The 16942-nt window shown below is 31.4% G+C and overlaps 3 protein-coding genes across 3 annotated transcripts; 1 reads left to right on the plus strand and 2 right to left on the minus strand.

The window, feature by feature from the left end:
- Positions 1 to 1995: 1995 nt before the first annotated feature.
- Positions 1996 to 3468, plus strand: LOC102630548 (scopoletin glucosyltransferase-like). The gene has a single exon (XM_006478599.2). The coding sequence runs from the start codon at positions 1996 to 1998 to the stop codon at positions 3466 to 3468; it is 1473 nt and encodes a 490-aa protein (XP_006478662.2).
- Positions 3469 to 9162: 5694 nt separating this feature from the next.
- Positions 9163 to 10406, minus strand: LOC102607842 (endochitinase EP3-like). The gene is made up of 2 exons (XM_006478530.4): positions 10026 to 10406; positions 9163 to 9741 (listed from the first exon to the last, which is right to left on the minus strand). Exons 1-2 carry the CDS (start codon positions 10294 to 10296, stop codon positions 9341 to 9343), a joined length of 672 nt encoding a protein of 223 aa, XP_006478593.2. The 5' UTR covers positions 10297 to 10406; the 3' UTR covers positions 9163 to 9340.
- Positions 10407 to 11437: 1031 nt separating this feature from the next.
- Positions 11438 to 14506, minus strand: LOC127901463 (chitinase 4-like). Its single transcript, XM_052438833.1, has 2 exons — positions 14157 to 14506; positions 11438 to 12055 (listed from the first exon to the last, which is right to left on the minus strand). The coding sequence occupies exons 1-2, from the start codon at positions 14443 to 14445 to the stop codon at positions 11652 to 11654; spliced, it is 693 nt and encodes a 230-aa protein (XP_052294793.1). The 5' UTR covers positions 14446 to 14506; the 3' UTR covers positions 11438 to 11651.
- Positions 14507 to 16942: the final 2436 nt, after the last annotated feature.

Genomic DNA, 16942 nt, shown 5'->3' on the forward strand with positions numbered 1-16942 from the left:
GTTTTCGTGTATATTGATTCATATTAATCAAGATATATATGAATGGTTATTGAATTGCATTCTCAAAAACTATTTTTAAAAAACTATTGGTTTACATATTATATATTTTTATAAAAGGATTTAAAATTAATATTATACTTGGATGAAACATTTATATTTTAATCAACATGTGATTTTATTAGTTGAACCAACTAGCTTCCACATTCGTCTTTTTACTCCTTTTTTTTCCCACTTTGATGAACAATAACAGAGTGAGAAATTTTATTAAATAAAGGAAAAGAATTACATCAAATTAACGGACTATAATGCGCCTTTCCTCTCAAAATGTGCATTACATTAAGAGCAAGAAAACTAAGAAGCGTAAATAAAAGGCAAAAGAAACTAACAAAATGGTTAGAGAAAGTTAGCGTCAAGAGACGCAGACTTTCTAACCTCAATGGGAGGATCATTCAACCAAGTAAAATGCAGAACTCCCATATGCTACTCATTATTCTCTCAATACCTATGAGAAACTGACAAAGGCATAAAAGAGAGCTCGTTATGAGATAGAAGGGCGCATGTCCTTCTAATTAAGTAAAGCAAATCTTTAGATACTAGTTATGTAATTCAGAAACTAACGGAACGATTACTGTCCTAATAATGTTATCTTAATAAATGGGATGTTCAAAATTAAGGAGCAAAGAGATTGTTTTAAGATTCCATATCATGTAATTTTCATTTAGTTGGGGGAGATTTTGAAGAAATTAAAACTAAAGAAAATAATTAATTTAAAGGAATGGTGTATTAATTTTGAAATCATCAATTATACAGACAATTTCAGCTAGTTACACACACACACACACGTACGATCATTCACCGATGTTGGCGCTCTAATTTTTTCTAATGTGAACATTCTTAAGTCATATAGTTTAATATGCTTATTTTTTAATGAATTATAAAACCGTACAGATTAATAGCATCAAAAACTAATTCTCTTAACTTGCACGACTTAAAAGTTTATCTGTATGAAAAAAAAATGAGGACGCCCATACTCAATAAAGACTTTTTATCTCTTTTTTTTTTTTTTTCAAATGGATATATTTCCTTCTTTAATCTACAAAACCTTGTTGGTAAAAATAAATTGGGTAAAATCCCTCCGCATCCTTGCGGTTTAGTCCAATACCTCATTACATCTTGATGTTTTATATATAAAATATTTAAACACGTCATTGCCTCCCGTTTTTGGCAGAAAATGAAAATTTTACCCTTGATGTGATTGGATTTGGGCTGGATCAAAAAGTAGATATACAAGCTATTGTGCACAAACAATGGAATCATTATATGATTTCAATAGCATTCATTATTTGTTCTCTTTAATTTATTTATTTCTTATGTTTTCAAACAACCAATACTTTCATGCCACAATAGATTATAAGTTATAATATTCTCCGTTCGTTGAGGTCCACTTAAGGAAAGAAAAGAAATTCTAGTAAATAATTTCACCAAGTAGGGTTTTTTTTTTTTTTCCGGCCCCCTTGGTTAAGCAATTTAATACTTCTATAACGACTGCTTGAAACCAGTAATATAATTTGCGGTGGAATATGAATTATTCTCGCCCTACCCTTCCTTTCATTTCTATTTGAAGTATGATATAATTCAAGCCCTCTAATTTAGTAAGTAATTCTCCACTCTTTTTTCTTTTTTTTAGGAGGGCTAAATATAAGTTCTGACCGTCAATAACAAGAAAATCAACAACATTTCAATATACAAACAATCAAATTTCAGGTACTAATTACGCAACCAAAATTTAATTATCTGTGTACCTTCTATCTTGTGATAGAAGGTACCCTAGTTTCATTGGATTATCTGTTATACATATATATTTTTTTCCTTTAACACCAATCATTGGTAGTTTCGATTTTATTTTAATTTATTTTTTATTAAATGCTAATCAGAGGTATAAATAAGAGATCTAGATAATCTATATTACCTCTATTTGATAAAAGATTCATCACCATGGTTTCAGAAAATCAAAAGCTTCATGTGATGTTTCTTCCCTACATTGCACCAGGCCACATGGTGCCAATGGTAGACATGGCAAGGCTTTTTGCTGCAAATGGAATTCAGGTTACAATAATTCTTACTACAATGAATGCTCGCCGTTTCCAAAATGCCATTGATCGAGATTCTCGATTAGGTCGAGAAATTTCCCTCCGAATTCTCCGTTTCCCTTCTCAGGAAGCAGGCTTACCTGAAGGTTGTGAAAATTTGATGTCAACTTCAACTCCTGAAACCACCAAGAAACTCTTTCCCGCCCTGGAATTGCTTCGTCCAGAAATTGAAAAGCTCTTTCGGGAACAAAATCCTAATTGTATTGTTTCTGACAATCTGTTCCCATGGACTGTAAGCATTGCTGAGGAGCTTGGAATTCCAAGGCTGGCGTTTACAGGCAGTGGATTCTTCAATAACTGCGTTTCACATAGCCTGGAACATCATCAACCTTTCAAAAATATTGTATCTGAGACCCAAAAGTTCACTGTTCCAGGTCTCCCAGATCAAGTAAAACTCTCAAGATCTCAATTGCCGGATATTGTCAAATGCAAAAGTACTGGATTTTCTGCTATGTTTGACGAACTCAACAATGCTGAGAGGAGGAGCTTCGGTGTGTTGATGAACAGCTTTTACGAGCTTGAGCCCGCGTATGCAGATCATTTCAGAAGAGTTACAGGCAAGAAGGCATGGCATTTAGGGCCTGTCTCTCTTTACAATAGAGATGTTGATGATAAAGCTGAAAGGGGAGATAAATCTTGCGTGTCGAAACACAGTTGTTTGAGTTGGCTTAATTCTAGGAAACCTAACTCTGTTTTGTACATTTGTTTCGGAAGCTTAACAAGATTCAGCAAAGAACAAACTTTAGAGATAGCTGCAGCTCTTAAAGAATCAGGCCATTCTTTCATCTGGGTTGTGGGAAAAATCCTGAAAACGGATGATGATCAGGAAGAGGAATCATGGCTTCCTGATGGATTTGAAGACGAAGTAAGAAGAAATGACAGAGGATTTATAATAAAGGGATGGGCACCTCAGGTTTTGATACTTGAGCATCAAGCGATTGGTGGGTTTCTGACACATTGTGGCTGGAACTCTATATTGGAAGGTGTGAGTGCTGGCGTTCCAATGGTCACTTGGCCTGTTTTTGCGGAGCAATTCAACAATGAAAAGCTTGTAACTCAAGTGCTGAAATTTGGACTGCCTGTTGGGAATGAAATTTGGAAGATTTGGGCGACTCAGGATTCCCCCGTAATTAACAGAGGAAACATTAAAAATGCAATCTGTGCTGTAATGGACAATGATGATCAAGAAGCAGTAAAAATGAGGAAGAAAGCGAATCATCTCAAAGAACTGGCTAAGAAAGCTGTGGAAGAAGGCGGATCATCTTGTAACGATTTGAAAGCACTAATTGAAGATATCAGGTTGTATAAACATAAATAAGGTAATGCAAAGTAATTAGCTATATGATATAATATTGTTAAGATAGAATTAGTAATTATTAATCAACAGTCGTTTGAAAAATAAAACATATTATATATCAAATCTCAACAGCTGCCTAATTCAAATATCAATACTGGTATCAAGACCACCAGAAGAGTGGTTCAGTTGATTCTTTATTCAATTGCCATTTGCCAGGGCGGTAAGTAAAAGTCGAAATTTTGCATTAATCAGACCTTCTATAACTTAAGTCCAATAATAAAATTACTACATAATTGCAACTTGAACCCCACTTTCATATCTATGTTCAGCTTTTTTAGGAGGCTAATTTTCGTGATTTACATATAACATGTATGTTGGTGCAGGGAGTTTTTAGTAAATAGAAATTATATGTGTTTTTAATGTGGGTTTAATTCCTTAAAAAAATAAAAACTTGGTTTAACTAGATTATATTAAGAGATTTTAGAAGGGGGGCCAACAACCAACTAAAAAAAATTGGGAGAAGACCCAATGAGCCAGCCCAAATGCTTGGATCCAAAAGATTGCCCAGCTGTACATTGCCACCGTGCATTCTTGCAGCAATTGCAACAGCCAGCAAATTGAGCATCCTTCCGATATTGGCAGTAGCCTTTTGTGCTAATAAATGGAAGCTTCAAATCATACTTTCGGACTCTAAATTAAAAAATGTTGGCTATTTGTTTGTTGTATATCCATAGAATGGAGTTGTGTAAAACAATGTTGGTTTGTTTCTCTACACCCCACTTACCAAAAGTCATTGTAATAACACTCGTGTGATGCCTCTCGACGACAACTGAGAGTTGAGAGATAAGAGCCACACTTTAAATCTAATGGGCACAAATTTACTTTACTTGAAAAAATCAACTGTTCTTTAGTGTTATTATTTAATTTTGGATTTAACACAATTATTTAAAGTCATTTTGATGATGAAACTACAAGTTTCAGCCTCTGTGTGTGTGTATGGGGACAAGTATAAACAAATAATATTTTTGGTTGAAATTGAAAATTGGGACAATCCATTGTAAGAGACATCCAATTTGAAGCGTTATGCCCCACATAGTTCCCTTATTTATGTTACGTACTTGAATAGTTTTAATACTTTCAATTAGATCCACTAGTAGGCATTTTCAGTAAAATGTCATCAATTATTGCATGTATCCATTTTTTCATGACCAAACCACTTTAAATAATTGATCATGTTAAGCAATAAGCACCATCGTGTTCGCACATGCAATATCAATTAATCCTGTCACTACAAATTATAAGGCGAATTAAAACATTCATTATTTTTTTTTTTTTAAAAAAGACAAATTAATAGGCAAACAAAATCAGCACGCATAGACATATATAATTAAAAGGTTCTGATGTCACAGTTTCAATGCAAGCTTATCAAATTCCTAACAGACATTTATTCATCCACTAAAATAAGAAACCTGAAGATCAAAACCCAAAAGAAGAAAGAAAACTAATAATTATTATATTCTAGCCATATACATAATAGCACCATATCACTAGATGGCTATTCTTCGATTCAGAAACTTGAAGTCAAATCTGGCCTTTCTTTGATCCCAAAACAATGCAACTTCATCTCCTGCACTAGGGCTCCAACGACGAATCAGATCCTTCCAACCCAAAACATAATAAGCACCGTCCTCTCTTCCTTGCAAAAATATATTGTCGTTTCGATACTTAACAATATTGTGTGTATCAGTGCAATCACGTACAGTAACATGATGCTGGTTCTCTTCAGCAATTTTAGTGCAAATATCATTACTCAAAAATTGAAAAATATGTGTGAGCTCTCCTGTTACGATATCTTGGTTGGTGATCGATTTTGTGATCCGCCATGGATATGTAGTGGGATCTATCTGCGACGGAACGCCTCTTATATCGATGACACACGAGTCACTCTGCCGTGATGAGAAGCTCCTGCTGCTTCTTCAGCTTTGGTGAGAAAAAAGTTGTAGAAATCAGTTTTCTTCATGGTGGCTTAATTTTTGGTTTATTATTTTATTAATTTTTAACTCTGAAGAATTCAATGCCTATAAGATTTTAAATTTATAGTGGAAAAACATGGGTGTTATTTAGTTAAAGATCGAAGTAAAATCTTTTACTTCCAATATGGAACTGCTAGCTTATCGCTGCAAGTTTTGCCTGGATCTCGTAAAGTTTCCTTTTTGATACTTTAGAATAGAAAATCTTTTTATTTCTCTATGGGATGATAAGCTAGCATGTAGCTGGAAGCTTTGTAATGTGCTTTTGATGGACAGAATTTCAAAATGGGAATGGAGCTTAGTTTTCCTGTTTAGACGTTGTAATATTTAGTAACTGCTTACATACGACAAGTTTATGGTGGATACGGTGCTCATATGAGTTTTCATATTGTGATCAGTAGTGATTGAATACGAATTAACATATAATTAATACTTAATTGCATACGATTATAAATACACACCGTAAAAAATTATAAAAAATTCTGTCAAACTTACACTTTATCCAAATTCATCATTTTGTGAAATCCTACCCTACTTAATGGGATGATATCATAATAAAATCCTTTTAAAATATGACTCTCGACTATTGTTGACAGCTAAAGTTAATTTCAGATGAGAGATATTGACTAGTTTGCCCTTCTCTTTTATGTAAAAGGATCAAATTTACCCAAAATTATTTTTCAAAGTTTTTAATAGGTTCCAGAATTTTCTCTGTATTTTTTTTCCCTTTTTATTCCCTATACTTCTCGTTACAATGGGCAATTACTTTCAATTTTCTTTTCCAATAACCAATATTTGGCAGATCGGGCCTTCTTTTTCAAAGTTCAACTCTGGATCATCGGACTTCTGGCCCATCGGTAATTCCCCACCCTAAAAATCTTTGAGGTGCGGTTTCGAATCCCAGCTATGCGAGGGCTCTATCCTACTCTAAATTATACAATTGATCAGGTTACGAGTGCGTTTAGTTGAAATAATAAAATCTTTTATGTTAAAAAGATGAGATATGGGATTCAATTATGCTCACGTGGGTGAGAAGGAAATTGGATTGTCATTAAATTAAATAATTTTAAAAAGTTTATATAATTAGGTAGGGTAGATATCTCTCTTATTAACGTAGATAAAATAGATTTCTTTTTAATATTAATGAGAACGTAAATCTAAGTGCTGTTTACAGCCTTGATATTGGTAATCCCAACAAGTTTTTAATTGTAAATATCAACAATTTTTTTTCTCAATTTTAGTATACATATCAATATTCAAAAAATTAATATTGATAATTTTGTGGATGGTCAATAAAAAATACGCACCCTTCTTGTTAAAATATAGTGTCAGTGAACCATTTTCATTAAGTTCAAAAATCATAAACATAAATGGTAGACTAATATATTGGAGACGACCAAAAAAGTATTGGGCTTGACTCAAAAAAGGTTTTTATTTAGAATCAGTTGAAATTTTGTGGGACGACGTAAGTTTAACTAAAGAGCCGTATAACAAAGATAGGGGGTTTTGCAAAGAAAGTTAGAGGGAGGAAGAGAAGATGTTTTGTGCCCATTGTTAGAGTTAGAATTTGAAGACAATGCATGGGATCAACAATGTTAAATTTGTATTCAAATGGTTTTCTTAAAAAATTTGGTTGTGTTTGTTTAGAAATGGAGTGGTCAAGTTTCCTTTCCTGCCATGTGTGGATTTATAAACTGAAAAAACAAACACCTTTCTGACAAAATTGACCTAATAAATTTTATCTGATAAAAATCTATTGGATTTATGAGCTTGCCAATTTGTCCCATAAATAAATAATTTTTTATCACTCATCCTTGTAGTTTTCATAGTACTATGTTGTCCTTTAAACATCAAAATAAAGTGATTTTCTCTCTTGGGAAAAATGATATTTTGACAAAAAATTAGGTTACAACAAAATTTTGACAAAAAACACAAAAAGATTAAAATAACGGGTCCACCTATTGCAAGGTAGCACAACTTTTGTCTTTTTGTGTGTTAAATTTCATTTGACCCCTTGCTTTTTTTATTTTTAACTGTAATTTTGTTTTCCTCTCTCATTCTTTCCCTCTACTCCATAGGTGGCCCAATTTTTTTCTATTTTCAAATCATTAATCAACAAATTAAAATCAATAAGAGCCAACTTGACATCATTTAGGAATTGTGTTGTTGTTGTTGTTATTATTTGCTTAATTTTTATTTTAATTAAAGTAACCTAATGAATTAAAAAATATGAACCATAAGCTATTAATGATTAGGTTGTAGAAGTACAAAAGCAAGCATTAAGTTTGGGCTTTAGCCAAATTTTGCAATTTTTTTTAACATTTTAATTAAATTAGAAAATAAAAAATTTGGTATAATTAGGATTCCATTGGGATCCCGATTAAAGTCCTAACAAATCCCGAGTTTTAATAAGAATAAATTTAATCTCAAGTTCCTATAAAATCATATACGTATCACGTACCATTTTGTATGGGATTTGGGATTCCGATTAGGATTCGATTTTTTCTACCAACTTTAATTGGCAAAAGAGTTTTAATTAGTTGTTTGAGAATGGTACGTTAATTAACAAAGTTATAATAATCTATCATTGTTATAATAATCTACAATGTATTACTTAGAAATAGTAAAGCTCCTAGTATTTAGCTTATTTTGAGTGTATAGGCTTATTGAATTAATTCATATCAATATAATTTAATTAGAATCGAAGCATCATAATTATGAATTTTGTTCTTCTATTGTTTTGCAAATGTTAATGTGATAAAAATATTCTCACTTTTTGAATATTAAACGTTGACAATCTAATATAACATTATAAAAAATAGTAGTATTTCACTACAATTTGGGTTAAAACTTAAATTGGAAATATGGAATTGTATTTTTTTTTTTTTACATTGAAACTCTAGCCTCCGGTAACTAAACCAAATTAATGGCTTAGGCTAGTGAAATAAGTAATTGGTTAATGCTTTTCTAACTTGAAATGACGATATCTATTATTTCATTCTATGATTTTTTTATTCTTTTTTTTAATTACTTCCAGTTCTAGTTCCTAGTACATAAGATGGATGAGATGAAGAAATTGGGAATATTTTAAATTTTAATTTAATTTTATTCAAAAATTAAATTTACTTACTTTTTATTTATGTTGTATTTTTAACAATGAAAATTTTAATGAAATTTCTCCCAATGTTAATTGTCTAATTATTTACAAATTTAAAACAATTAGGACTCATGCATCAAAAGTTTTAACTCTTTTTTTGAATTTTAAAAAACAATAGGGATTATAATGTTAATTATCAAATCAACACATCCTTGCGATGAGCGTTGCTTTTCCATTAAATCAGACGGTGAAGAGTTGAAGTCACAAAAAAACAAAAACTGTGGTACGTTGCAACTGTTGCAGTGTAGGCGAGTCCTAAAATAACTTGACAAAAAGTAAGTTGATTGATAACTACACTGATTTTAGTTATAACCACAATTTTTTTGTGCCCGAGTATTAAGAAAACCTGTGGTGAATCAGCTCTTGACGTGGCTCCATAATTGATTAATTTAGGGGGAAAATTAAAAAGGAAATACCAGAGAGAGAGTTTGAATACCAGTCAATCACGAATATATGTGGGTCCACCAAAGTTAAACAACAATAAACTCAATAAATCACTAAAAAAATCAATCCCAGAACCGTAAATAATTAGTTTAGCAAACTCATTACTGCAAATCATCCATTATTTTTCTCTTTATTTTATGATCAGGTACACAAAAATTATTCCATCAGAGTTACCAAACAAAGAAAGTTGTTTGGAATAACTCTGGCTTACTGTGATATAATATAATACACATAGTGTAACATTTTCATACCAAATATCTAATCAGCACTCGAGATTTGGTCCAGGATCAACACCAAATCTTTTGCAATAATCAGTGTAACGCCTAACGCGATCCTGAACTTGTGCACGGTTTTGGCCGCCGCATTCAGCAGGACCATTAATTTTCCGAATTGTTTCACCAAAACCTTGGTTTAGTGCTGAGTGCACGTATCTCATCCAATACCACAAAGCAGTCTTGAAAGATATGACACGGTCCCTGGCCACCGTTTCCGGAGAGTTCAGACCGTCGAAACCGATGGCCCTTCCGGCATCTATGTAGTTTCCGTTTCCGGTGAGCTGAATCGGTCCCCGGCCATAGTAGAATTTACCATTGGCACATGGATATTGAGGAGTCGGTGTACAATAAGGATTTGTCTTACTAATCTCTTCTACGAAGCAAAAATCTGCAAGAGAAATGTAACACGTATTTGGCCTTCTGATTAGCTGGGTTCATTCATTTTTAGACTCTTCATTTTTTTTTGGGGGTTAAAGATGTTTCACGGCGTAAGTCGTAAATATAACGAAACATTTCCAACAAAAATCAAAATATGCAACAATCAACTGTTCTCTTGTTGACTAACTAAATAGGATTACTTGAAATCACTTGGTCAGTTTCCTAGAGACAATTTACCTGAACTAATGATACTCAAATTCCAAGAATTGAAGCACAATGAGATGGAGAACTTACCTGTTGTTTCATGAGTGACATGGGCAAAAAATGCGGCAACTTCACGCTTAGTATCAGTTCTACCGAATTCAGGATATGAACTGAGAGCACTAATAAATGCATCTCTTGTATAGAACCCCTTCCCTTCACAAGTTGCTGGAGCCTGATTCTTAATGCCGTCAAAAAATTCCGGAGTCACAAGATCGGCTACGGAGTTTTGACACACTACATTTCTGGGAATGTTGGCTAAGGCAAGTAGAAGTAACCCCAGGAAAAGATCAAGCCGGGCCATTTTGGCATGAAATTTTTGGTTAAACGTGTGAGAAATTGAACATTTATTGTTGCGTGAAATGTAATTGAAAGTGTTATCGGATTTTATAGAGTTTCTTGATGGCTTACTTGTGATCATTTTCGAATCCGATGTCCTTTTCTTGTCCTCTGTGTTGATTACGGATCTGTCGCCGAGCAAGTACGCGTGGCATTGTTATATGAGTTAACTCGACTTTTCAATGAATCTTGCTCAATAAGTAAATATAAAAGCTTTACCGAGAAAGTATTGCCTCCATTGGTAATAAAGTCTCCTTAAGTAGTTTGATTGAGTTTGCTCTTCAGTTTGAGTTGCAGAGAAATCGCTTTTATTGGGAGAATTTGTACCTTTCGATTCGAGCAAAAATTTTTAATCTGAGTTGTGGTACGAACTTAAAAGTACATTTCATAATTAAAGTTCTCTCCAAAATATCTTTAGGTTAAGACAAAAAAAAAAAAAAAGCTTTAACTTTTGGCATCGGGTTGAAAGTCTAATATTTATCTTTTTTTTTTTTTGAGGGGAAATAGTTTATCTCGAAGGGTTGACAAGTCTAATATTCAGTTATTAACCCGCATACTGAATGTCGTCGTACTTTTAACTATTTGACTGTACGAGAATTATACTTTATTTTTTATTTACCATTTGTATTTAAATTTTATCATGGGTATCGACAAACCATAATCTTAGTTACTCTTCATAGGATAATAACACTTCAACCCCTATAAATTTCAATTTTACCACGTAATCCCTACAGTTTTTATATTACTCCATCACCCTCATCTTGATGCCGAAAACGTTCACAGGAAAACTTATCTTGGCCATAAGCCACCTGATTTTTTTAAATTAAATTTTGTAATTAAGAGAGTAATACGATATTATGAGAAATGTAAGGAGATAAATGGTGAAACTGAAAATCTTTTTAGGGGAAAGCCAATCTCCCATCTTATAATTATTTTTATGTGGTTGAGGTAGCTAGCCAATTGTCCCTTTTTATCAATGAGTCGTGGGAAGAGTCATGACTCAAGCTGCAAAGAGAATGCAATGTTTTGGCTACTTAAAACACAAATTACAGTACAGGCCTTATACAGCTAATAATTAAAGAAAAAAAATCAAAGAAAGATAGAAAGGCAAATAATATTTCTATAATTATAGAAACTGATATTTATTTGGACCTTGTCAAGTTAAAAAATAATGTAACATGCACTCTTTATTTCATTCTGAGTGCGTATAAAAGCCACCACAGTGGAAGTAAACAAGTTGTTTGAAACAACTCTTTATTCTAATAGTCTTGTAGTAAGTACTACATGCATTTTTGTTCATGCACGCAAAGCATATTTTAATTAACAAGACAGATTTTCCCCTGGAGACACACCAAACTTGTTGCAATAATCAGTGTAATATCCGATACGAGCTTGAACTTTATCGGGCTGCTTGCCACCACATTCAAGAGCACCATTGATTCTCTGAATGGTTGCCCCAAAGCCTTGGTTTACAACAGAGTGCACATTGGTCATCCAAAACCACAAGGCAGTCTTGAAAGATATAACTGGGTCATTGGCCACCGTTTCCGGTGAGTTTAGACCGTCGAATCCGATAGCTTGTCCGGCAGCTCCGTAATTACCGTTTCCGGTGAGTTGAATCGGTCCACGGCCATAGTAGAATTTACCAGGGACACATGGGTATTGTGTGTTTGATGTGTCACAGTATGCATTTGATTTATCAATCTCTTCTACATAGCAAAGATCTGCAAGCGAGCAAAAAATTAAAAAAAAAATAATAATAAAATAAAATAATAATAATAACATCTTCATTGTTATTAGTTTTAGCTAGGTCATTTTCTATAGACTTGGAAATGCTTTGATGTTTTAAAGTGGCAATTATTAAATTTTTATTTATCAAATTATAACACAAAAAAATCAAGATTATGTTTTAAGAGTCAGAATCATTTTTTTTCTCAACATTTTATAATATTTAATTGAAGGATTGATAATGTCTATCAGCGTTAGAAACATATAAGTTACTGATTGGTTCCTGCTAAAAAAATAAAATAATAATTAAAAAAGAAATCTTGACTACACATAAATAATAATGCACACTAAAGTGTTGTTTGGTTTGAAGGAAGGTGGGGAAATGAGAGCAGAGCAAAGTGGAGGAATCAAGAGAAAAAGGAGAGGAGAGGAGTAGAATTCTTTTTAATATTTAGTTTGTTACATAATTATTTAAAGAAGAGAAATTCATTTTTTTTATTTGGACAGTTTTATCCTTTAGTTTTAAAATTTCAATATTTGTTATAAGTAATATAATTCAAAAAATTAAACAGTTTATTTAATATATTATGTAAAATAAGTAATAAAACTTATGTTAAATTTTATACTTGTATTTATATATTTTAAAATTTTTATTAAGCATAATTTTATTTTAAAAAAAATTATAAGATAATAGAAATAATTTCTCATTCAATATATTGTAATTTTATAAAATTTTACTTAAAAACCCAAAATGGTTAGAAATCGACAATCTCTATAGCGGATTAATTTATCTGGTCAAAAAATTTGATATTTGTTCGGATCTATGGAAACTAAAAGGTTTTCAAACCTTTTCAGCTGGATTTGAACAAAATTCATCCTATTTTTGAGTGACTTTGTTCATTGATTGCCGAGTCCAATTGGTACCGATGGCAACATTCCATGCTTCCAGTTTTGGCAGCAGAGCGGTGACAATCTAATCATTTTTAAAAATTGGGTTAATTTTGTTCTGCCCCCAAATGTTTCAACATTTTTCGCCATGCACCCATATGTTTCGAAAATACTCACTCCACACCAAATTCCATTAATTTGACCGTTATGTTTAACAGAGCTATTTGAAATTTAAGTAAATGTCCGAAATACCCCTTATCTTGAATTAGAGAAAAATAAAATGAGATAAAATGTTAATTTAATAATTAATGTTTACATTAAAAAATTTTATTTAAAGGTAATTAATAATAATTCCATCAATTAAATTATCAAATAAATTTAATTTATCATCATCAAATAATATTTAGGATATGAATTTCCAAATTTGCCTTTTGACCGTTAGAATAAACGGTCAAAATAACGGAATTGAGTGTGGAGTGAGTATTTTCGAAACATATGGGTGCGTGGCGAAAAATATTGAAACATTTGGGGGCAGGACAAAATTAACCCTTAAAAATTTTATTTTTATTTTTTAAAATTAATTAAATAAATAAAGTTATTTATTAAGTTGTTTAAATTGGTGCTTTTAACTTTATTTAATATAAAATTAATTATATATAAAATTAAGCTGATAAAAACAGAATTATAAATAATAATTACTCATAACATTAAACAAGTTCATGAAGATTGAAGGGCTAGTTGGAAATTTTGGTTTCCAGTAGAGGAGGATTTTGAATTCTTCACTCCGTGTGGAATCCAAATTTAACATTATGATAGATATTAAATTTTAATAGAGATTAAATTCTTATAGATTATAACCAACCAAACAACTGAAATGAAAAAGAAATTCAAATTACTTTCCTCTCCCCCCTCATCTCCTTCCAACCCAACGCCACCGGTCTTGGATTATGAGAAAAACCTCATCCTCGTTGAAACATAAATATTTTGAATAAAAAAATTTAATTAGTTTAAAAGCAATGGATCATCTCAAATTTATTATAAAGTAAGTACTATTCTCAGCCAATGTGAAATTATTCCCTCAACGAAGAGAGGTTCTCGAGTGAGTTTAAGATTCAATTCTTGCATGTTAGAACGCACAAAATTTATCATACCCCTGTGGACTACCAAAGAATAAGGGCAAAATGAATAAGGCAAGGAGAGAAGTCTTACGTCCAGTTTCATGAGTGACATGAGCGAAAAATGCCGCGATTTCACGCTTAGAATCATCAGCAGAACCAGATCCAAATTCAGGATATGAATTGGCAGCATTAAGAAAAGCATCTCTTGTATAGAAACTCTTGCCTGCACAGCTTGGATCGGCTACGTTCTTTATCCCATCAAAGAATTCTGGTGTCACTAGGTTGGCCACTTGAGACACTACAATTGTGGGAATAGCCAATGTGAAAATTGCAAACAAAAGAAAGGTTGGTGAATCTTTATTAAGATTGAACAGAGCCATTTTGAGAGGAATTTTTTTAAGCTCAGCAAAAAGAGAAGTTGTGATGTGTAAAATTGATTCATTGAGCAAGGGTTTTATAGAGCTCTTATGTTTAAATCCAGTCCCTATATTTTGGATTAAATATCTGCTTTAGAAAATACTCCAAGATATTCTTGTCATTATTTATGTCACATTTTATTATTTTTTTATTCTTACAATAATACCCTTGCAATGTTGCGATGTTGACTAACAGGATATGTGGACCAAAACAACAATTCCGTGAACATTAATGAAATGAAAAAAAAATGTTAATTTAACAAATTAACTTTAAAAAAGATAAAAAAATTTTATTTTTTTCAATAGATTGTTGCTTGAGCCTATATCTTATATTATTCAATATTTGCAGAATATTATTGTAAAACAAAGATAAAGTAACTTTTAACTGTAAATCTGTAACATAATTAATGACAAAAATATCCTATATTATTTTTTAAAATATAAAAATTAAATGGACATTTAACTCAAAATATAAGGTAGTAAACAAGTATTTTACCTCTTTTTCCTGTGATAATTTAATAATTTGTGCCTACTTTTCGTTTGTGTAGAATACGGTTCCAATAGACTTACCTTGACTTGGACTTGTAGATGAAAAAATTGAAAAATTGAAGAGATATGAATGAAAATTTATGGACATTTAATAATTTGTGCCTACTTTTCGTTTGTGTAGAATACGGTTCCAATAGACTTACCTTGACTTGACCTGTACATGAAAAATTTGAAAAATTGAAGAGATATGAATGAAAATTTATGGACGTTATGCAGTTTGGCTCTAATGTGGGGTCTCTATTTCACAAAATGTAAAATAATAATATTTTATGATTGATAGTGATTTAACATTGAATTGAGGAAATTAGATGTTAATAAAAAGGCGAGTGCTATATTACGTTAAACGTAACATACATAAACTCACATCAACAGTAATATGATGGGATCTGTTATCATTACTGTGAGTGTGTGTATGTTACGTTTAACATAACGTAGTGTGATCCTAATAAAAATGACAAGCCGCATGAATAGTCTATTTCAAGTATCTAGATACAGTGAATCAAATTATACGCTATTATTGTTCAATGTATACTTTCGAAAAATGTAAACGTTGGCACCGAATGATGAAGAATTGTGATCAATATTTTTGTATATCGTAAAGTCAGTCAAATTATATTCTAGCTGTCAAAACTAATCTAGTCCACCCCTCAATTAGTTGCGCAAATTGTGGCACACGAAAAATTCTTAGTGTTATACTTACAAAGTTTAGTTCAAATTGGTATACCGAACTCGTAGTCTTTGTTCAAATCATTCTGTAACAGTGAAATGAAGAAGAAAACAATTAGATAACACCCAAAATTTCATTTTAACTTGAAATTGTAAATTAGCCATCACAATCATTGACAATTATGTAACAGTGAAATGATGAAGAAAACAATTAGATAACATCCAAAATTTCATTTTCTTGAAATTGTAAAAAAGCCATCACAATCATTTACAATGTCATCTGATAACCTCTTGAAAACTTATAAATATTTCAAATTTGGCATTGCCGGTTATGACAGTACGTTACATTTGTACTTCACAAAAATTCCGTTCCTGTAACTTTACCATCACGTGATAATAGCAATTTCCAGTGTCAGGCAATTAAAATGGTCCATCGTCTTAAAATTTTCTAAACGTTTTCAGTAAGCAATTGCTATAATGATCCCAAGTGTCCTAAGTTATAATGTATATTCGTTTATTTAACTTATTTGGGTCCATGTTCAGACCCACTTTTAATTTTTAGTGCCATATTTTGAGTTGATAGATGCGAAAATAGATTACAAATTAGGGTCTGCATACCGTGCAACAGTTGCACGGTAACCACTTTTTGTCTTTTTTCAACTCAGCCAATGGATCAATGGCTAAAGTGTTCAACGGTCAGGATGTGTTCAATTGGTTATTAACACTTAAGTCCCTACTATTTATTACAAAATTATAAAAGTTAAAAGTTTTTAAATATTCACTTACATAATTTCTGTTGTTTTAAATTTTTTAAAGTTTGATCCATTGACTTAATTTGATCATAAAAATAATTGATGGTGTAAATATAATAATGTAATATCACATAAAATTTTTAAACACATGAAAATTTAATAAATGTAAATAATATTTTTTGTTATATAATATATATTTAATGTAAAATAAATAAATTGAATATGTTTTAAGAATATAGGTTATTAACCTTGATACTTTAGAAAATTATAAAATAAAAAAGGTGAAATTTCAAAATAAGAAACATGTAAAAAGTCTTAGGTTGTAAAATTTTATTATTTTAATATTACAAAACTTTACTTTTTATTACATTTTTGTTTTTAGCATTAGTTGACATGTTAGTTTATTTATACATACAATATGTTAATTTACCTATAAAATATCAATATATATATAGCCCAACAAAGTTATAGAAAGATAAATAAAGAATAATATG

The sequence above is a fragment of the Citrus sinensis genome, chromosome 3 (genome assembly GCF_022201045.2).
Source record: "Citrus sinensis cultivar Valencia sweet orange chromosome 3, DVS_A1.0, whole genome shotgun sequence".
Taxonomy (NCBI): Eukaryota; Viridiplantae; Streptophyta; class Magnoliopsida; order Sapindales; family Rutaceae; genus Citrus; species Citrus sinensis.

Excerpts from the sequence above, each read along its gene's own strand:
- LOC102630548 (XM_006478599.2), top strand. The coding sequence starts at position 1,996 with ATGGTTTCAGAAAATCAAAAGCTTCATGTGATGTTTCTTCCCTACATT.
- LOC127901463 (XM_052438833.1), bottom strand. The coding sequence starts at position 14,445 with ATGGCTCTGTTCAATCTTAATAAAGATTCACCAACCTTTCTTTTGTTT. Across the intron at positions 12,056-14,156 it reads TGTCACTCATGAAACTGGAC|ATCTTTGCTATGTAGAAGAG; the intron begins GTAAGACTTCTC and ends GCTCGCTTGCAG.
- LOC102607842 (XM_006478530.4), bottom strand. The coding sequence starts at position 10,296 with ATGGCCCGGCTTGATCTTTTCCTGGGGTTACTTCTACTTGCCTTAGCC. Across the intron at positions 9,742-10,025 it reads TGTCACTCATGAAACAACAG|ATTTTTGCTTCGTAGAAGAG; the intron begins GTAAGTTCTCCA and ends TTTCTCTTGCAG.